Source organism: Xyrauchen texanus, chromosome 16, assembly GCF_025860055.1.
Source record: "Xyrauchen texanus isolate HMW12.3.18 chromosome 16, RBS_HiC_50CHRs, whole genome shotgun sequence".
Lineage (NCBI taxonomy): Eukaryota > Metazoa > Chordata > Actinopteri > Cypriniformes > Catostomidae > Xyrauchen > Xyrauchen texanus.
This window is the reverse complement of record NC_068291.1, coordinates 29,903,494-29,925,786: the sequence shown is the minus strand read 5'-3', so window position 1 is coordinate 29,925,786 and position 22,293 is coordinate 29,903,494. Positions and strand designations below refer to the sequence as shown.

General features: G+C 37.7%; 1 protein-coding gene and 1 long non-coding RNA gene across 3 annotated transcripts in view; both read left to right on the top strand.

The window, feature by feature from the left end:
* The window catches only part of LOC127656854 (ras guanyl-releasing protein 3-like), a 63,938-nt gene extending 50,070 nt beyond the window's left edge, over positions 1-13,868 (top strand). For both annotated transcript variants that reach the window (XM_052145372.1, XM_052145373.1), the window contains 12 exons: positions 160-333; positions 1,603-1,719; positions 1,958-2,233; positions 3,632-3,712; positions 4,094-4,207; positions 4,610-4,725; positions 6,130-6,277; positions 7,310-7,346; positions 8,107-8,256; positions 9,060-9,448; positions 10,566-10,673; positions 10,827-13,868. In XM_052145372.1, the coding sequence (XP_052001332.1) occupies positions 160-333; positions 1,603-1,719; positions 1,958-2,233; positions 3,632-3,712; positions 4,094-4,207; positions 4,610-4,725; positions 6,130-6,277; positions 7,310-7,346; positions 8,107-8,256; positions 9,060-9,448; positions 10,566-10,673; positions 10,827-10,835 (1,719 nt within the window). In that variant the 3' untranslated portion in view covers positions 10,836-13,868. The remainder of the gene's footprint in view (positions 1-159; positions 334-1,602; positions 1,720-1,957; positions 2,234-3,631; positions 3,713-4,093; positions 4,208-4,609; positions 4,726-6,129; positions 6,278-7,309; positions 7,347-8,106; positions 8,257-9,059; positions 9,449-10,565; positions 10,674-10,826) is intronic.
* Positions 13,869-20,726: 6,858 nt separating this feature from the next.
* On the top strand, positions 20,727-21,694 carry LOC127656859 (uncharacterized). Its single transcript, XR_007972211.1, has 4 exons — positions 20,727-20,824; positions 20,909-21,089; positions 21,309-21,385; positions 21,650-21,694. It is a non-coding gene; the product is annotated as an uncharacterized LOC127656859 (long non-coding RNA).
* The last annotated feature ends 599 nt before the right edge of the window (positions 21,695-22,293 follow it).

Here is a 22,293-nt window from a genome sequence, read left to right as displayed (position 1 = left end):
GCAATTTGTCTCACAAAAAACTCCTTATCCATTGTTTCTAACAGTCTTGCACCAACTATATTCTTAGCACCAACAACAGGAACTTCAATTAAAACTCTATAATGGTTAAAATGGTGTGTGCATATGTCTCCATGTCTGTGTGTGTGTGTGTGTACTTAGTTCACAGATTATCGGAGTTATGTAATTCATGGCTGTCTGGTGGATAATCCCACATTAGAGCGCTCCATCGCTTTGTTTAACGGGATCTCTCAGTGGGTTCAGCTGATGGTGCTCAGTAAACTCACCCCTCAGCACAGAGCAGAGGTCATCAACAAATACATCCACGTCGCTCAGGTATGAAAATAAATGGCTTACTTAAAGTTGTCTCTGCACCTTAAACTATCATTGAAGAATATTTTTAATAGTGAAAATATTAGGCTTCAATGTAAAAGATTCAAATATTCAAAATCTATTAATATGCTTTTATAGTACCAGGGTAAGAAAGAACATGTTGAATAAAAACAAAGTACACATAATGTACAAAAAAACTAAAACAAACATGAAATAATTAAATAACTTATGAAAGCCAAAACATTGTAAAAGGCCAGCATACTAAAAAATAATATCCAAACTGAATACTGGGTAACACACTGAGCTAAACCAACACACTGTCTGATCGTCTAACTGTATTGCTGATTACACAAATGCGAAACCCTTCACCCAGCAAACCAGTTTCTATCGGTGCATTCTGAAAGCAACAAGATGACATTTTCCAGGCCCTTTGATATGTTAATGTTTGCTGGCAAAAGAGTGCAGGGGAGCTGCCTGCCAGCTCTCACGCTGTCAGAGGGAGATGGGAGGGTATATGAAACGCCTCTATTGTGAAGAGCATCCAGACATCCCTTAATACAAAGCCTGTGCTTTTAGTATTTGTTTTAAAGCCTGCCAGACATGATCCATGTCAGCTAATAGATGTTAAGTGTCGAGCTGTTGAGTTATTGGAGCCCCTGTAATAAAAGAGAGCTGTGCCTTTATGAGATCAGCTAGTACTTGGTGCAATTATGCTGCATATGAAAAGCCTGGACTAATGGATCTATGGTCTGTCTGTCTGTCTTTATTACTTTCTTTCTAGGTTTAATTTAGATTTTTGAACCCCATAAAAAAATGGTATGTGTGTGTGTGTGTTTGCTCTTTAATTATGTGATATTAACTCCCGTAATTATGTAGTTGTGAGCCCTTTTTATTGAGTAATATTGTAATAAGTTTTTTTATTATTATTACAATGTTACTATAGTAAAACCAGGGTTACCATATTGATACTGCAGTATTATTGTAGTAAAGCCATGGTTAATTTGATCAATACCATGGTTTTCACCAAACACATGGTGACGGGCACGGTTACTACAATATTGCTATAGTAAAACCATGGTTAATTTTCATAGAGAAGAATCACCATCATTTTAGTTTAAGGAGTGTGTGTGCTGGTTTGAATTATGTCTCGAAATCATAGCAGTATCTTCTAGTTTACTTCAAGTTGTTCTGAAAGCAAAAAGCAACAATCAGTCTGGATCAGTCTGTCTGTCTGTCTCTCTCTCTTACACTCTCTTTTTATTTCTTTTTTAGAAACTGCTCCATTTGCAGAATTTTAACACATTAATGGCTGTGGTCGGGGGTCTGAGTCACAGCTCGATTTCCCGCTTGAAGGAAACTCACTCTCACCTCAGCCCAGAGGTCACTAAGGTGCGACACCTACTGAAAAAACAGCTGTTTAGTTGTTCAAAACATTAGTAAGAGTTGTGGTTGAAGGCCAACTCCCTTTGCTAAGAAACTGCAGATTTCCTGTGATGTTGACTTTGGGAGAGATTTTATAAGGCATAATCATATATCAGAGGCTGGAATGTAATGTCTACAGCATATGTTTTCAGAAAGAGAGGGGTGATTCATTTCAGTAACTGTCGTTTTTTCCTGCAATTAACAGATCTGGAATGAAATGACAGAGCTGGTGTCATCTAACAGTAATTACTGTGCATATCGCAAAGCCTTCAGTGAATGTGAAGGGTTTAAGATCCCAATCCTAGGCGTTCACCTTAAAGACCTGATTGCTGTGCATGTGGTTTTCCCGGACTGTGTAGAGGATGGGAAAGTGTACATTGTGAAGATGCAGCAGCTGTATCTCACCTTTAATGAGCTGGTGTCTCTCCAAAGCGCCGTGGCTCAGGTGGAACCCAACATGGATCTGATCTATCTGCTCACTGTGAGTCTTAAGTCTGTGTTCATAAACTTGTAGACTCTGTTAAAGGGTGAATCTCATTTCCAGGCCATATTACACCACAGAATGAAAAACCTTTTTTTCAGGACTATTAAGCTTTTTGCATTGTGGCATTTTCAGAACAATTTCCCACCCAAATTTTCATTGTGGTATATTTTTTTTATTTTTTTTTTATAAATAATTTATTAATCATAGCAGTATTTGTTGTACTGCCTTTAAAGGGATAATTCACCCAAAAATCTTTCATTATTTACTCCCGAATGCCATCCCAGATATGTACTGTATGTTTGTCTTTCTTCTGCTGAACACAAACAAATATATTTAGTAGAATATTGCTCTGTAGGCCCTTTCAATGCTAGCGAATAGGTACCAAAATATTGAAGCTCCAAAATGGCATATTGGCAGCATAAAATGAATCCATACAACTCCAGTGGTTAAATCTATATCTTCAGAAGTGATATGATAGGTGTGGGTGAGAAACAGATCAATATTTAAGTCCTTTTTTACTATCAATCTCCACTTTCACGTTCTTCTTCTTTTGTTTTTGCCGATTTGCATTCTTCATGCATATTACCAACTCTTGGGCATGGAGGAGAATTTATGGACTTAAATATTGATCTGTTTCTCACCCACACATATCAAATTGCTTTAGAAAATATGGATTTAACCACTTGAGTCTTATTGATTACTTTTATGCTGCCTTTATTTGCATTTTGGAGCTTCAAAATGTTGGTACTCATTCACTTGCATTGTATGGAGATATTTTTCTAAAAATCTTCATCTGTGTTCAGCAGAAGAAATAAAGTTATACACATCTGGGATTGAATATGACAGTAATGAGAATCTAACTAGAATCATCATTTAAAATGTAACTCAAAAGTAAACGTCCAGACACATTATGGTCATGACAATGTAATGTTAATGTAATACAATATAATCATCATTTAGAATTCAACTGAAAAGTAAAACATATAGAAACATTATGGTAATGAGAATTTGGGGTGATGGTCCTAAAAATAGGTTTTCATGAGATTCTGTAGGCTTCCTTTGTCATATCATGTATTACCATAGTAGTATTTGTTGTCTTTAATTTATGCAGATTTAAATAGAAAATCTGAAAATAAATTATAAATTAAATCTAACTAGAATCCTCATTTTGAATTCAACTCAAAAGTAAAATGTGCAGACACATTATGCTCATAAACATTTGGGGTGATGGTACTAGATTTTCATGAGATTCATCCTAAAGTCTCATTCTTACACTTAAAATCAGAGTGGTTTTGTCCACTAAATTCTAGCCTTAAAATTATGCTAATAATGAGTGAGGTGAATGTGAATTTTACATTAGATTTTAATTTGACATTTATGTCTGTTTGTGTGAAGCTGTCTTTGGATCTGTATTACACAGAGGATGAAATATATGAGCTGTCCCTTCTCAGGGAACCCCGTAACCCTAAATCTCAGGTAAGAGTAATCCTTGGCTCATGTGTGCTGTACAAAAAAAACTCTTATTTTATATGTTTTGGTAATTCTAGTGAAGATTTTTAGTCAATTCTGGTATGTATAACACGTTTGAGTTTGTTTCAACATATCATATAATAGGAATACACAGAGATTAATTTCTCCTTAGTAGAAGGATTTTTTTATTATTACTATTACCAATTGCCAACTTACAAATGGTTCAAGCTTGCCACCCTGTAAAACTACTTTATGACATCATCACATAACACAGATATAATTTTGTTTTTCTAGAAGCAAGCAAGGGTTTATATCTAAAATTCAGTATAGAAAAGAGTCGTCCCATGACTTCATAACATCAACAGGCCTTATCATATCTTTCTGCAGCCCACATCGCCCACAACCCCCAATAAACCCCTGGCTCCACTGGACTGGGCATCTGGCGTCACCACCAAACCCGATCCCTCAGTGGTCAACAAACATATCAGGAAGGTTGTGGATGTAAGATGTTTCCCTCCTGTTCCTCAACATGATAATAATTACACTGTCAGACACTCATGATGTCAAAGACTTTTGAGGTCTGATATTTTTGTCAAATAAATTCAACTGATCGTTATATGATTCCATTTAAAGGTTACAAGCAGGCATTGGATATAAGGAGCTGTTTGTGTCAAGCTTTTATCAGTGACTCTAAACTTACTGAATGGTTAATCACATTAAATTTGATTATATGGTAGATTATTTCTGTATTAATGCATATTTCAATGCCACATTCAGAGAACAGTCCAGTCATTTAGCAGGCTATATACAAGAGTAGTTTAGTATTAGAATGACCGTGTTACTCAGCAGTTGCCTATATTTAGTCTAAACATGCTGTGTATTTCTGTTTTATTACATGTGAAGTCTGTGTTCCGTAACTATGACCATGACCATGATGGTTACATATCTCAAGAAGACTTTGAGAGTATCGCTGCAAATTTCCCCTTTCTGGATTCCTTCTGTGTGCTTGATAAAGACCAGTGAGTATGAACCTAACACACACACACACACACACACATAAAATGTGTGATTCTCTGTAACAAACCCCTGCAGTGCCAAACTGCTTATAGCATTTCTTGGTGTGAGCATCTCTCAGACTGTGTGTAGTATACTTTATACGCCTGGGCAGAGATTCAGTGCTTGATGATATTTGAGGGGACACATTTTATGTACACCACCTCCAGTCTAGATGGGAGAATATAGCTTGCGTGTCTGGAAATTTCCTCAAAGGGTTCCTCTCAACCGTGTTAAATACGTAAATATGTTTTATCACAGCAAATAGAGCATAACATGACATGGTCCCTACGCTTCACATGATAGAATATTTATAACAGCAATTATGCATCTTTAAAGAGCATTCAAGACACAGTATTTTAGTGAAAATACAGCATTGTAACCCTGACACTTTATCACACCACTGGATGAACTCATATAACATCTAAAAAGGACAGTTAACCCAAAAATGAATTTTCTGTATGACTTTTTCTTCTGTGGAACACAAAAGATGTTAGGCAGAATGTTAGCTTTAGTCACTATCTCTTTTCATTGCATATTTTATTTTTTATACACTGAAATTAATATGGTGACTAGGGGTTTCATTCTGTCTAACATCTCCTTATTTTATTCCACAGAAGAAAGTATGTCATACAGGTTTGCAACAACATGTGGGTGAGTAAATTATGACAGAATTAAAATTTTTGGGTGAACATCCCTTTAAAAGTTAATGTATTTATTTTCAGGACTAGAGGTTAAAAATGCCACATTTGTAAGGTTTAGTTACTTCAGGACATGCAACTGCTCATTGTGGTAACCTGGACAGTTGTAAAGAGACTGAAGGTTATGACTCTATGTGAAGGACAAACAGTATTATGCAAACACAGTTAAACATACAGCATTTCACACACACACACACACGAAATTCCCCTGGTGTCTTTTTTGGTTCATCTGTGCAGTACAGCGCTCAGACCGCATAACTAACGCGCGAGTGCATGCATCTCTCTCACTGACTCTAACGGTTAAAATCAGATATCATACCTGCTGTGATACAGGAAGAGCATACTAGCACTTCAATGAAACACACACACTTTCACACAGGTACATAAATAACAGTCAACTGGTGAATGTGAAACTTAAAAGCATATTTCATCCAAAAATTCTCTCACCCTCATATTGTTCCAAACCTGTATGACTTTCTTGCTTCTGTGGAACACAAAATGAGAGATATCAGTCCATCACATTCAGCCTAACTTCTTATTTTGTAAGTAAAGGATGACAGAATTTACATTTTTGGATGAACAATCCCTTTTTGTTGAAAGTAAGGTTGAATGCTTTGTGAGGCTGAAGGATAAATGTATATAACCTTTTCACTCTCTGTCTTTGTCCAGGGATGGATTGATCAGCAAGGATGAAATGATGGCATATTTTCTGCGTGCCAACCCATTGCTACAGTGCAAAATGGGGCCAGGTTTCATTCACAACTTTCAGGAGATGACCTATCTGAAACCGACTTTCTGTGAACACTGCGCTGGATTTGTGAGTTCATATATGTTCATGTACTGTGCAATACGCATGCACGTTTGACCTCAGAGTAAATAAGTGCAGTAGAAGTCTTCTGAAGTGTTCAGCACTATGTGTGTATGTATGTGCAAACAAGTACACTTAGCAGGAGCGGAGATAACCACAACATCACTGAACCATGCAGACAGTGTTTAAAGGTTAAATCCAACCTCAACCACAGTCATCATCTGTTTCTCACTCCAGAGTTTTATAACATCAGGCAAATGTGTCATCCATGTGACATTACATGGGATTACCTTGATTGTTTGTTATTTTTCAAACAACAATAGGTCAAGTTTATTGCTATTCTCCTCATTGCATGCCAAATGTTAGAAAAATAAAAAAGCATAATTTCTACAGAACCATATCTCGACATGCTGTATAACACAAGAAGGGTGTGTGCTGACAACAGTGGCAACCGGCCCTAAACACCCCAATAATAGACAATAAATACTAATAAATACAAAGAGTAATGCAATTCAGTAAAAAAGAGTGGAATATACATTACAAAATTCATACACATAAAAGATTACAACATTGCTTTACGTTTCCTGTTGTTATATGATGCATGCTACATATTTACAAATCATTTTTCAGTATTGAGTACTGTAAGCTGGATAACGAGTGTGACTGTTTACAGTACATCAAGGGTGTTTATTAAATGCCACTGCTATTCAAATTGTTCTGTATTTACACAGATGGTTAGACAGGAATTTGCTGAGTTAACACACATTCTTTCAAACAGACATCCAGACACACACACATGCTCTCTCGTTTTGTTTTAGAAGGACACAACACACACACACACACACACACACACACACACACAGGTCCACATTCTCACACTGTATTGCACAGGAAGGGTGCAGCGTGTGTGGAAGTATCCTGTTTATTACTCATGGCTCTGTGTGCAAAAACATGAATTGAAATTCCGATTTACAGAATACTTCTCTCTCTCTCCCTCTCATTTTTTCTCCTTCCTCTTCACCCTGTGATGCACGTTTTCAGCTTTGGGGGATTATTAAACAAGGATACAAGTGCAAAGGTAAAGCAAATCAAATGAGCGTAAATAAATAGAACAGATGACAATAAAAGTTGATGTCTGCCCAAGCTGCAAATCTTCACTGCAAAAAAATAGTTTCAAGACAAATATTTTTGGCTTGTTTTCCTGTAAAATTAAAAACATTCTTAAAACGTAATTTATTTACTTGTCAAGCAAAATGGGATAAGATATTAAGTCTTGTTTTAAGATAAATCTTACAACATTTGTGAACTTTAGACTTAAAACAAGAAAAAGAAATCTGCCAATGGGGTAAGCAAATTAAACTTAATTCAAAGGGAAAACAAGTTTATATTGCTTACCCCATTGGCAGATTTATTTTTCTTGTTTTAAGTCTAAAGTTCCCAAATTTGTCAGATTTATCTTTAAACAAGTAAATAAATCACATTTTAAGAATGTTTAGAAATTTTACAGGAAAACAAGACAAAAAAACATTTTTTGCAGTGTTGTAAATTCTCATCTAGTTTCTTTTCCCTGTTTGTTAATTTATGTTGGTTTATTAAACATCCTGTTTATCAATATGTGTGTGTGTGTGTGTGTGTGTTAACATAGCTTTCTTGGTTTATTAAACATCCTGTTTATCAATACGTGTGTGTGTTAACATAGCTTTACTTTGGGGACAAACCAATTTTTGTGTAAAGTACATTTTATTTTTATTTTCCTTTTAGCGATAAGGTTACAAGTTTGTGTTATGTACTCATTTAGACATTTTGTTGTTGGTAAAGTTAAGTCTGATTGTTTTCAGACTGTGGGGTGAACTGCCACAAACAATGTCGTGAACTGCTGGTTTTAGCGTGCCGGCGTCTCCCTCGGTCCACCTCGTTGTGCAGCGTGTCATCTGGAGCTCTCACACACAGCTCTCTACCCAGCAGCCCCACCCTGCTCCCCTGTAAAGGTAAACGGGCACCTGAACAGTACAATTAAATACCATCAGCTCATCACAGAACTATATATTAAATGCTTGGATGAGGAGTTTTTAAACAAGTTAAATCTCATTAGTCAAGGGATTTAAAAATATTTAATATTGTGATCAATTGAATGCCACTTTGATGAATAAAAGTACCAATTTCATTCCATAAGAGCAAAATCTGTACATTATTCCAAACCTTTGGCCGACAGTGTATGTGAGTTACGCTCTGTGTCGTTGCAGATTATTGAACAGCCTTGAGAGACGGCCAAACCATGCTTTGTATGTACCTTTATAGTAAATAAATGTTTTGAATTTTAGAACACACCATGTCAACCGCCAGACATGTCTGGTGTGCAACCTCCTTTGATTTACCCTGAGAAATATAAAAAGACAGAATATTGTGCAAAAAGACAAATCCCAAAATACATTTTAATCATCTGGAAAATGTATCGATGCTTAAAAAAAGGCATCTATCTCATGCCTGGTTCACATTAATGTCTGCTATACTGCCCCTTGTGGCAACATTCAGAATGCAACACGAAATCACGTTAAGAATAGTGGTCTGACAGATTTTGGAACGCAACAATGAAAGAAATCGAGCTTGCGTAGCTAGAAGCATCTGCGTCCATGTACTTGTGTAGAGTATTATTTGCATTATCAGTAAATTATCTGAGCAGTTGCCAACAAGTTGGTTATTTGCCCTTAGTGTAAAAAGACAGTTTCTCTCGAAATATTGATGAAATATTCTCATCGATGATGTTTTATTGTCATATCCTGTTGTTTTACAGATGACGATGAGGTGTTTACTTTCCCCACTGTCTCACCTTTGTCTGGTTCTGACCTGGAGGGAAATTCCATCACGCTGATGACCGGTTCAGCCCAGCGGATCTCAGTCCGGCTCCAAAGAGCCACCACCAGTCAGGCCACGCAGACAGAACCTTTATGGCCCGAGAACGGCTGGGCTGCCATAGCTGATAGTGGTTCACACACCTTCCCAAAGATGAGGTATAGACCACATCACAAATTGTCTAAGAGCAAAGGCTTTGCATGCTGGGAGAATGACACACAGAGTTCAACAGGGTCGAACCGCACTCGCAGGGATTCACAGGAGCCCAACAAAGAGCCACAGCAGAACGGATTAACAGAACAACATACGGACAAAACTGAGACCTCTGAGGTACAATTTTGAATTTTTTGCGCCATTAGCGGCAACAAAAGGAATTGCAAAAATAAGCCCCCCAAAACACTCCCCGCATTGGTTGAAAAAAAAAAAGGTAGTCCCATTGGTTAAGCCATTGTTTGAGCCATTGTTGCTATATTTGAACATTAGTTCAAACAGAGCAATGTTTTGAAAGTGCCAGTGTTTTTATCTTTTTAAGAAGTCAAACCTCAGACTTCTTACGGCAGGAGACCTTGTGAGTCCCATAAACCACCTTCTTATTTCAGTTTTTAATTCCACCATCCCTTTCTGCCTCTCTCATGGCCCTGGAACATCTTTTTATATAACTTTGCTTGCTCATTGCCATGGAAACGGCAAGGTTTCACGGGCCACCCCTTTTCTCATTGCCCTAGAGATAATCTCCATCAGAGGCTGCAGTGCCAAGAGCACCACAGCACTCACCATCTGATGGGCCTAAATATGGAGTAACAATAACCTGACCGGGACTCATCTGCTGTAGGGTGTTATTTTAGGACATGGCAGAATTTTGTTTTGGGTTGAAATGCAGAGCATATGTCTGACTAGGATTGTGTAGCCATGTTTGTTAAATTCAGACCTTCGCTGTGCTATTTGTAGAACAGATATTATAAAAAGACATGTCACTTGGCACACAGGGATTTAACCTGTTGGTACACCAGCCAGCATTACAGTGCAAAATAATATTTGTAACATTTTATGAACAGCCACCTTTTTTAGGTAAACAAAACATAACAGGTGTGATGTACTCAATCAAAACTATGAGCTTGAAGTGAGAAATATCAACAGTTTTGTCCTAAAATGTATCTCAGTGCCTGCTACCTCGGTTGATTGGAAGGTTATAAATGTAGAAGTTAGAAATTATCAATCACATTGTAAATATATCACAAAATGAAATGTGTACATCTCTTATTTACTGTATTTCTGCACTTGCAAAACCTTCACATTTCAATTATTTTTAGTTTGTCATTAGTATGGTATTAATTCTCATAATAATAACTTAAACAATAATAATAATAAAAAAAAGTACTGAGTGAATATTAATCATGGCCTTTCTTCAGTTTTATTTGAACTTTTTGATCTTTCTATATGTCTCAAGGGACCGGGTGCTGTGACAACACAATACGCGAGCTGTGACATTGCGATGCGCAAGCAAATTGACAGTTCATCACGATTGCCACTACGGGGAGAAATCCAAAAGTTACAGGTATATGCAAGTGACGAACACATTTAAAAGGTGGCTTAAATCCTAATTTATACAAGGGAAGAAGCTGAACTTTTTTCTGCTGAACATACTATCACTTGAAGTATGAGCAATAGTAATGCCTTAGTAATCTGTGTCCTTTTTTATGTTTTACAGATCAGCTGACTTGTCCACTCTGTGGACCCAAGAAGGGCACCCTGGATCCAGTCAGGACCACGGCCTAGAGGGCTATCCTCTCTAGTGGGTGTGCTGGGGTGCTTTATGCCTCCAGTGGATCGGGAATAGGTGCAGTAGGCAACCCGCTGACTGAACTGGGGGAAGGGTTACATCAAAGAAAAGGTCTCAGACTAAACAGAGACTTTAATGCTGTTCTCTCCTCTTTGGAGTTGTGAATACTGGACTATAATGGACTGGTTGAAAACCCAGGAGACTACTAAGTATCAGTGTAAACTGATGTAACGGATACATTGGGGTTTACTGTGACAGGAAACTAAGTAAATGTGTGTGACTGTGTTTGAGTGAGAGAAAAAGAGCAGGAGAGTTTTGTACAGAAATATCAGTGTCAATGTTCTTATTTAAGGGTTGAGGTGGACGTATTCAACACATGCTCTGCTTGGTTTGATTTTATACTCTGAAACACTACAAGGACAGGTTTGATTTTTTGGAAGTTAAAGGTGGCACTGGCATGTATTGTTCCAGTGAGAAGATATGTAAGATAGAAAATTAATAACACTAACTGCATTTATGTGTTTGCCCACATTATGATCTGAAGTCTAAGGTACGGAGTCAAAGATAAGTACCACAGAAAAACTATTTTTATATACTAGATCCTGGATGTACTGAAAAACAGATCTTCTTCAAAGAGCTAAACATTGATTGTTTCAAACATGGTTGGCACCATAGTTGTGCAGAACCTTTTTTGCTTTGCTGTGTTTGATCCCTGTGCTTCAAAGAAAAGGCATGTGCAAGATAGATGAAGTCCTTAAAGGGATAGTTCACCCAAAAATGAAAATTCTCTCATCATTTACTCACCCTCATGCCATCCAAAATGTGTATGACATTCATTTCATCTGCTGAACACAAAGATTTTTAGAAGAATATTTCAATTCTGTTCCATACATGCAAGTGAATTGTGATGAGAACTTTGAAGTTCAAAAAAAGCACATAAATGCCACAAAAGAGTAATTCAAATGTGATATTATTGGTGTGGGTGAGAAAAATATACACGTTCTTCTTGTGTTTTTGGCAATTCACATTCTTTGTGCATATTGCCACCTACTGGGCAGGAGGAGAATGTATGTAAAAAAGGACTTAAATCTTGATCTGTTTCTCACCCACACCTATCATATATTTTCTGAAGATATGGATTTAACCACTGGAGTTGAATTATTACTTTTATACTGCCTTTATATGCTTTTTGGACCTTTAAAGTTCTGGCCACCATTCCCTTGCATTGTATGGACCTACAAAGCAGATATATTCTTCTGAAAATCTTGGTCTGTTGAAAAATGAAATTCTGTCATTATTTACTAACCCTCAGGTTTTTCCAACCCCATAAGACTTTCCTTTTTTCGTCGAACACTAAAGGAGAAGTTTAGCGACAGCTGTGGTCACCATTGAGTTCCATCGAATGGAGCTTGGACATTTTGCATTTTGCTTGGACATATTTTGGTTTTCAAATGACAGAATTTACATTTTTGGGTGAACTCTATAAGGGATAACCTCTGACCTTTTGCATCATTAAATAGTTTTTTCTTAGCAACATATGCTTTATAAGAGTGAAATTATCTTTATATATACATAAATGCAGAGATACTCTACTGACCAGGTGTGCTGTCGGCCAGGTGTTTGAATGGCCTCTGTTGCTAAGCGTCAGATGATTAAGTTGGGCGACTAGTCCATCGTCAAGGCAACACACAGAGTTCAGGGTCCTTTAGCGCCATATGTTCTGAAATGAATTTTACACCCAAATCCCCTGGTGTGAAGGGTAGACAAAATCTCAGCTCAGTGGGAAACTCTAAGGTAGACAGTCAGGCTAAGACGGGACAGGCCTGATATGATCGTTTTTGCAGACAATGTATGTGAGAAAGAGTCAGTAACTATATAGGTAGATCAACCAATTAAATACGAAAAACAGTGATTATCTTGAGTCTTTAAGCTCATAGGATTAGATGCTTTTGTCAGTTATGGATAGCGGAGGCATGTGATGTTACTTGTGGAGTGGCAATAGTTTGACTGGTTTATGACTACCAGAGCCTTAGCATACAAGAACCTTCTGTAGGTAAGTTCAAGGAGAGTATTACTGAGGAAATGTGTATTTATCATCTCATGGAATAATATTAGCACACATATTATTTCATTCACGAGGTATTTGAAAAGCAACAGCAACTGTATCAGCAAAATTTAATGGAAAACATTTTTACATTGTAAAATGTGTAAACCAGTGATAAATTATTTTGCATCATAAAATGTTAAACATTGTACTGGTTGTAGTGATTCGAATGTTTCTGATCATGTTTATGGTTGATGTCTGGTCTACTGAAAATGTTGCATTTTCTACTATAATAAGAAAAAATATATATTTTTCATTTCAACATTATCGACATTTCAAAGTAATTTTTAATTGAGTCATTCATATGTTTCTTCATATTCATAAGGTGGTTTTCGTGTTTATTTTGAACTGCAATATGTCTACAACATTTTAAGCAGTCTAATTTATGGTTCTATGTCGAAAATTGGGTTGTCTGTGGAGTGAGCAGGTCATCTCAGGGTCTCAGTGAAAATAAGCTTGGCCCACAAAACTGAATATTAAACATCAAAGGACTTTTACTGACTGGATTATTTAGGGATGGGGGGACTGTTCATCTATCATTTCTGATTCATGGTTATTTTAAAACTATTTAAATTATAGTGTATTTTTCTAGAATAACTGGATTTAGAGTTTTATAATCTGCTTTAACTGGAATGATGTTTTTAAAGATCTTTACTTGTACAAAGATTTCCCATGATTTCTATATTGCACTCTAATCCTTCCTCTGATGCTGTTCAAAGGAAAACCTCTTAATAAACATCTAACCTGGCATAGACGTAAGCTATTTATAACTTTACTTGTCAGTCTTACAATATAAATACAATATTTGAAATAAACTCATGTTTATGTTTGATATGTTTCCAAATAACTGCTATTAAACTGATCATTCTGCCAATCTTTGAATTGAGACCATTTGGTATGTATCGCCCTCGTGTGGACATATTTATATAACACGTAATACTGGTATGAAAGTAATTTCATACACAGCTTTTCATTTTTTTTTTCATACACACCCTGGCTTCTAGCATACCTAAAGACTACAAAATGTTTGTAATAATAGGCTATTCATATCAAATGATAGTTACATAATACGTAACTGATGTCGGCATGTCAAACACGCACCAAAACAGATGAAAACATAGTGAAGGCATAGAGATGTTAGAAGCATTTATTCAGGATATTTTGCCTTTACAAAGCATTTTATGCAACCAGTTTAAATATTTTGTCCATCATAACACAATTGTTCTAACAAACTCTAGCCCGCTGTCAAACTAAACTCCTCACATGCCCACAAAATGACACTTCACACTCGTAGTAAGAACATTCAGTCACTGATCCGAATAATTAATACATTAAGAGGGTTGCATATATAAGAAATATCCACAGTCGCTAACATTAATGAATTAACAGAATACAACAGGTTACTGTTACTAAAAGCAAATTATCCCGTTTAAAACAAGCTCAAAATCACCATGATACGATGTGTAGTTTCTGAGGTACTGAAATCTTCACTGAGCCCGTTTGAGATCTGAACCACTGAAGGGAAGTTTGGTGGCTTATCCCGGGTCCTAGTATAGGGTGACCACCTGGCTATTGCTCTGTTGCAGGTCAGCAGACCTGATTTTGCGGGACATGGGGGAGACTGAGTAACTTATTATTAAATGTACTAGGTGAATAGATACTGATTTTATATTAGATGTATTTTTGCAGTGATGTTAAATGTTAATGACGGCGCTGTGAACATCATTCAGTTTGGCATAAGGTCTGCGATACAAACTAATTTTAACAGCACGGACCTACTCAATCTTAATATAATCAAGTGAAAATAATAATCTAATCGTTAAAAAGCACATTTCAAATAAGCACATCAATTACATTAGGAAAAACTAGAAAGATTAAATGTGTTCTTACCGGATTTAGTGCATCTTTATTTAATTGTCTGATCTGGCAGTTTCGAGTAGGGCCTTCTCATTCATTACGTGTATGTAGAACTCCTGACGGGTGTAGGTGTTCACTTTTGATGAGGTCCACAGATGCTCAGTTCCTTGTCTCTGTCTACGCAGCGGTCAGTGAAAACACCCTCTCGACGAACGCGTTGGTGACAGCTCAAAGCCAAAGATATCAGAGCTGTCGTGTTTGGGCCACTGAAATGCTTCAGCAGAGCTGTCCGTGAAACTTCGGTGGCATACCCTGCACTCTCCTTTTTTAGGGTCACCTGTAACTGGTTTTATCCATGTATGTATTTTCTCCCATTCTTTATTATACGAACAAATACAATTTTTCTTCTCGGGAGCTCCGGATAGATCTGTTGCGGTTTGTTTTTCTTTTTCTCCAGTGTTTTCCCGCTCTGGTAAGAAAAACGGCTGCGCTGCGCATGTTCAGTGTTTTCTTAATAATTTTTTTTATAGTGAGTTTGTAATTAAAGGATGATGAAATAAAATAATGCCAAAATAATAATAATAATAAAAAATATTACAGACAAAAATTGAAATGCGGGACACTGCTTATGACTTGTGGGACGCGGGACAAAGCTTCCAATTTCGGGACTGTCCCGCATTTTGTGGTCACCCTATCCTAGTGCCTGCAGGATTCAACCTCCGTTAAGCTGCGTTCACACTGCCAGCTACTTTGTCGCTGCATGTCGCCAGTGACTAGCGGTTAGGTCGCTAGTTGTGTGTATGGAGAGTCTAAACAGCACAGTTTCTTTAAAATTTATATTATTATTCAAATATTAGGATCACGTGAGCTCTACCATCTTCTCCCATATTGGCTGTCGCTCCCGAAAGTTGCTCTTCATTTGCCTAAAGTTAAACATTTCTCAACTTTGTGGCATTGCTGGACACGCCCACATCCGTTCGCCGTCGCTCCTGTTGCCGGAAGTCACCCGCTCTCATTGAAAATGAATGGTATGAGGTCGTTTTGTTGCTGCATGTCGCTGGCAGTGTGAACGCAGCTTTAGTGCGTTTTAAGCCACATACACACATGCAGTGACTTCCAGCAACAAAGCAACCTCATCTTATTCATTGTCAATGAGACCTGGCGACATGAGCGATCCACTTGTTAAGACGTGACCGATAATACTGTTTCCGGTGTTGTATCGAATTTTGTTCCTCACATTTTTTTGTTTTTCATTACCCAATTAGCGCTCATTATACAGCGTGCCAAGGTTACTTGCGTTTTTTCCATAGCCGAATTTCAAACATTAAGAGTAAACATGCTACTAAGACAGAAAACATGGACAAGTTCTTGAAAAGGAAAACTATCGATGATGGTTATGTGTTATAGTGGTGTGCTGTGAGATTTTTTTTTAATGGTAAAAAGTGTGCCATGGCAGAAAAATAGTTTGGGAAACACTGGCCTACAAGATGTTGAGATCCAGCTTTTCACACTCAGGACAACAGAGGGACTGCAGTATTACAAAAGGTGCAAAAATGTCTTGACGCTTAAGATGGCAACACAAGAACCAAGGGGATGCAAACTTTTGAACAGGATAATTTGTGTAAATTATATTCAGTGTTGTTTTATTTAGTTTTTGAAGGGCAGGGGTTCGTTGTTCAAGCGGGGGAATCACCAAACTAGATTGTGCACCCTCAAAGCCCAGGGCACCCCCGGGCAGTCAAGAGCTCCCTGGTAGTCAAGGACTTTTCACATGTCGTGCGAAGAAATGGATCGGCTTCTTTCAGCTCCTTGTTGAAAACGCATTTTATTTGGGCATTTCTAACTTGTGCTGACTGTAGGGCTGGAATTGATTAATCGATTTTTTTTTAAGCTGGAGTTGATTCCTTTCGAGGAAATCGGTTGATATTTTTAGATATATTATTTCCTCGACCACTGAACAACTACACATTTCTGAAGCCTCACAGCACTAAAACCATTTACACAAGAATTATAAAATGGCTGCATCTTAATGATCACAGGGCCTGAATTTCATTTTTTAAACTGGGGGGGAATTCCCCTTACATGGGTCACATGGGGAGATCTAAAGATTATGGGGGGTAACTTTTGATGCATTGCTAATTTCATCATCTTCATTTATTAATATATACAGATTTGTATGCATGAATTGTGCATTTCCAGTTCTCAAAACGGTTAATAACAACAACAACAAAAAAACTTTATACAAAATACACCATGCTCTTCTTCAAATTGACATTAAGACCTCAGTTTAAACTAGGCCTAGGGCTATATATTAATGTCTCTCTATTTCAGTGTTGTTCATGTGTTTCAGTTCAGTTCAATTCTTTGCTTTTTATTTTAAACTTCATACAAAATACGCCATGCTCTCCTTCAAATTGATATTAAGAACTCAGTTTAAACTTCCGGTATATGTATTTATGTCTATCAGTTTCAGAGTCTTTTTAATGTATTTCAGTTCAATTGCAGTCACTTTTTTCCATTTCTTGTTGCTTTTTTCATGGGACTTATTCTAAGTTTCTCATCTGTCTCCTCCTCTTCATCTCTTTCCATTTGATGATGGCTCTGTTGAAGTCAAACTGCTCAAGGGAAGGTCCAAGCTCTGAAATGATCATTAGATTTGTGAGACTTGTATTATTCAGTGAATTTCTGAATTTGGTTTTGATCCTGTTTTGTGTGCTGAATCCACGTTCACACGACACACTCGCAACTGGTATGACCATGGCTGTCTGAATGAGTTTCTCCATTTCAGTGAAAACATGACTATGTTCACTTAACACAGTCTCTGCAAACTGCTGAAAGGACAATTCATTGTCTGTGGCCATGTTTGTGCGCGCGGGAAATATGCTGCGCATAACACAAGAAAACAAGGAGAAACGCGCAGTCACATGCTCAAACAATCAACAACATCGCTCTAGATGTGTAAATACAAGTGGAAAGCGCGGGCGCGGCGCTGTCTCCTTTCCACAAGCGCGTGCTCTCCCGTGGCGTCTGTCGTTGCTATGCAACCATGAACTGCGCTCTCCATGATGACAAGGAAGTATCAGCAAAAGATTAATTGATTTCTAGCCCTTGCTTTACTACTAGATATATTTATGGAGATGAATAATAAGGCGCCCTGTACAGCTATCATGATCAGCTGTTCGGCCGAGAATTCAATGTTGTTACGCTGTAAGCTGATCAGTTGGTTCGTTGCTGCCGCGCTCTATCACTCGCACACCATAAAAAGCAAAATGGTTTTTAATGTTTCAATTGCGTGATTAAAATGACATTATTTGGAAGCGGATAATTTCTTCACAAACAGCTCATTATGACTCAAAATGTTAGAATGCTGCACCTACACTCGACAGTGTGGATAAGATCAGCGCAACGCAGACCACTGCATTGACAGCGTGAAACATGATCTGTCTGTAACAGCCAGGGCTCAGCGGAAGAGAATGCCGGTCCAGCGCTGATTGAGGTATTAAATTCGAAAATAAAATACAGTTTAACATCTTTTTTCTCGCATCTGTGAATTTATTTTTTAATCATTTGCTCTGAGATGAAGCAAATATATTTGTGCGGGAATTTCTCGCACTACAAAAGCTAACATTGCGGGAATGGCTTAAATTATGCGCAATCCCCGCATTCCCGCACCGAAATTCAAGCCCTGCGATCATCACCAAGACTCTGCTCGTTTGTAATCCGTCAGCATCTGTAAATCCGCTTTGTTTGTTCATCTGAATTCGCAATCACACAAGCCCTCAACACATCTGCTTTCCAGACCTGTATTGTTTGCCGGTATTTATTACTTTATTTATTACTTTGGATTAAAATCAAGTAACATGCCAAATTTGTGACAGTAAATTGGCTAACAATAGAAACTTCCCACAACATCACAAATGTGCAACAAGGAGATGGCAGAGTTGAGTCAGCTTCCCAGATCACATTAAAGTCCCCATGAAATCAAAATTGACCATACTTACTTTGTTTGCCTAAATTGATCGTTTTGTGGTGAACAATTCATCCATGCAAGTCAATCCACACAAAAAAATTTTTTGGCTTCGTAATCTTTAATCAAAATCTGAAAATTCCCCGCCCCTCTGCATTGGAGGACCTTGCCTGATGACGTAGGCTTGACGGTTTAGGCGTCTCCTTAACATCTGTAACCACGCCCCTCCAACTGACAGTAGACAGGCTGCCTGTGTGTTTGCGAGCATTGACAGCGTGTGAAAGGAGAGATGGCGAGGAGGTGCATTTTTGGTTGTGATACTCACGGAACACTTTTCCCATTCCCTAAAATTCCCTCGTTACGGTCCAAATGGCTCGATTTTTTACATTTCGAGGAAGGAGGGATAACAGAGAGGTCACGGATGTGCTCGAAGCACTTCACGCGTGAATGCTTCAAAAATTGGACAGAACACGAAATGGGGTTTGTGAGATATCTGTCATTAACAGATAACGCGGTCCCGTCAGTGTACACCGTTGGTACCTCACAAAGTTTGACGGTAAGTTAAACTATCTACAACCAAGCTCTTGAGACGTTGAACATCATACAGGGCTGCCAACATAACTTTGTCATATTAATAAATGTTTAGTGCGCGTCTTTTGGAGCGTGCGCGCCACAAACCGTGATGTTGGTTTTTGGCGCGCACACTTGAATCAAGACAGATTCGACATAACGGTCATCTCTTACTCTTTACAAAGGGTAACTTATGTTGAAAAATATAGAACTACTTATTGAAATGAATCATGTCTCATGCAATTGCTCAATTATTTTAAAAATCGACATATAATTGTATACAAGTTGTCAATTTTGATACCAACAGACAGGTTTCCATGTATAGTTTACAACATTAAAAATGGTATTGTATATTCAAATGAATCAATATTGAATCAAGATCAGAATCTCAAGCTTATGAATTGAATCGTAATTCTAACTCAAAATTGAACTCAAAAGTTGGCAGTCCTGCACAATCTATTTTGCCCTTGTACCAATATCATAACATAATGCAATTCCTGTTATACAGCCCGTAACAAGAGATGTGGCCTGTCAATGTCATGCACCATCTTTGAAAAATGTGTCGGTTCAAACGGAAACCCACAAGCAGAAAAAGACGGAGTAAAGGTAAAGTTATATGCTACTAGCTATGTTTATCTTCATTGTATTAACTGGTAATAGTCTTCTTGTTTTATTTCATGTGTTTGATTGTCATATGTGTGTGTTGAAAATTTCAGCTATTCAGGTGAAGCCTTTCGGCCTCTCTGTTGGTGTGAGTGTTGGTACAGGTATTGGAGCTCCGTGTCTCACTTCAACACCAATTAAAAGGCCACGCATGGAAGACACTGTGTTCGATGAGAGCTCAACATACACCTCAAATCAGTGTTCAGATGTCACCTATGAGCCTGATATCACTCAAGAGAGCATTGAAAAGTAAGTCTAAATGTCGTTATCATTAAAACATCATACATGTTAAAAAACGTCATGGTATATAGGTCAGGTTTGAGATGATCAATCAAGATGCCTTGTTAGAAAGTATGATATGATTTGCTGAGTTATGATTGTCCAGGGTTTGCCAACCACCATACAAAGCCAGGAAATACATGGTGTATGAAGACAATTTGCTACAGCTGTTTCGGAAGTGTCAAGCATGCTGCCATACCTGCACAGTTGAGACATTTGTAAATGGGACATTTGTATCCATCACGCAGGTGATCATAAATGTAGCACTGACAAATTGTTACAAACATAATTTTATTTATTGTATTATTGGCATATTGGATATTGTTCATATACATTTTATTGCTTCAAAATCGCATAGATCTGTTCACACTGCCTCAAAAAACAAAGTGGAACAGCCAGCCACACATCCAGAGTACACCAGCTGGGAATTTGCATTTGTCGGCAGCAGTAGCATTCAGTGGGGCTTCATTCATACAGATCCACAAGGTTTTATTTGTGTAAACAAAATAAATTTTATAAATTTGTCATTGTTAAACATTTTTTATACTTATGTAATGTGATATCTTCCAGGTACTGTCAGCACTCTGTCTGGAATGTATATGTCCCAGGACATTTTTTATTCATCAGAAGAACTTTCTCCAGCCAACAATTTTATGGCACTGGAGGACTGAACAAAACACAATGCTGGAGATGGCAAGGCATTCTGGAAAGGCCGTTGTCTTGGGTGGTGACATGAGAGCTGATTCCCCAGGTTTGTTCATTTTGAGTGAAAAATAACAACATTCACTTTCATCTGGTCATTCCAACCACAGTATAAGCATTATGAAATGTCTGAAGCATTGAAGAATTTTGCATTTTGCAATAAACTGTAGAGACATTGGATTAAAATGTTGTTCAATGTGGAAAAATATGGTCAATAAACCAGTAACCTCCTAAACTTTTTTCTGTTCTACTCTGATTCCCCCTGAAGGACACTGTGCCAAGTATGGAAGCTACACGATGATGAACCTGGAAGACAACAAGGTGGTGGACATTCAATTAATCCAGGTAAAAATGCAATTTACTATGGCACTGCATTAATCTATAATGGCATTGTTGTGTATGGCTTTCTCACAATGAGTGTGTATACAAACACAGCAACACTTTGATAACTATCAAAACTTAAAATTATTGTGCATGTAAACATACTCATTGTCTTGGTTTATATGGTATCTATTAACTGTTTGGATAAAAGTGTAAATGTCGTTTTTTTTTACATTTCAAAACATGTCTTTTGTCTGCTAAATTGAGTTTTTTTTTTCCATCTCTCAGAGTAATGAAGTGGGTGCAAGTCCACGCATGGAACGCGAAGGGTTTTGAGAAGCCTCCAGTTCCTGGAATCAGCAGGGTTAAGGGTTGGTGCAATTGTCACAGATCGGCATCCTTCGATACAAAAGTATCTGAGGGAGCAACGACCTGACATCCAGCATTATTTTGATACTTGGCATGTCTCTAAGGGTAACTGTTTGGCAGCATTTCAGATTAATCAGATATATACACAACAGCAACATAATATCACAACTTGTGACTCAAGTGACAAAAGCACAAATGAACTTGAACTAAGTTTTAAGAACTGATTAAAGTATAATATTTGAGTTAATTTTATTTTCTGTAATTGCTACTTAAGGTCTCGCCAAGAAGATCGATGCACTAGGGAAAGAGCGTAGTTGTGGAGAGGTTCTGGCCTGGAGGAGAAGTATCATAAACCACCTTTACTGGTGTGCATCCTCTTCCAAGACAGGTGAAGAAGCCGTGGAAAAGTGGAAGTCTGTAACCAACCATGTGCAAAATGTGCACAATCATAACAGCGACTTATTCCCAGTCTGCGCCCACCCACCTCTTGAGATGCGAGCTTGGTTGACACCAAGTAAGGATTTTGTTGATTCATAATGCTACATGATTAGCCTAGTTTGGTA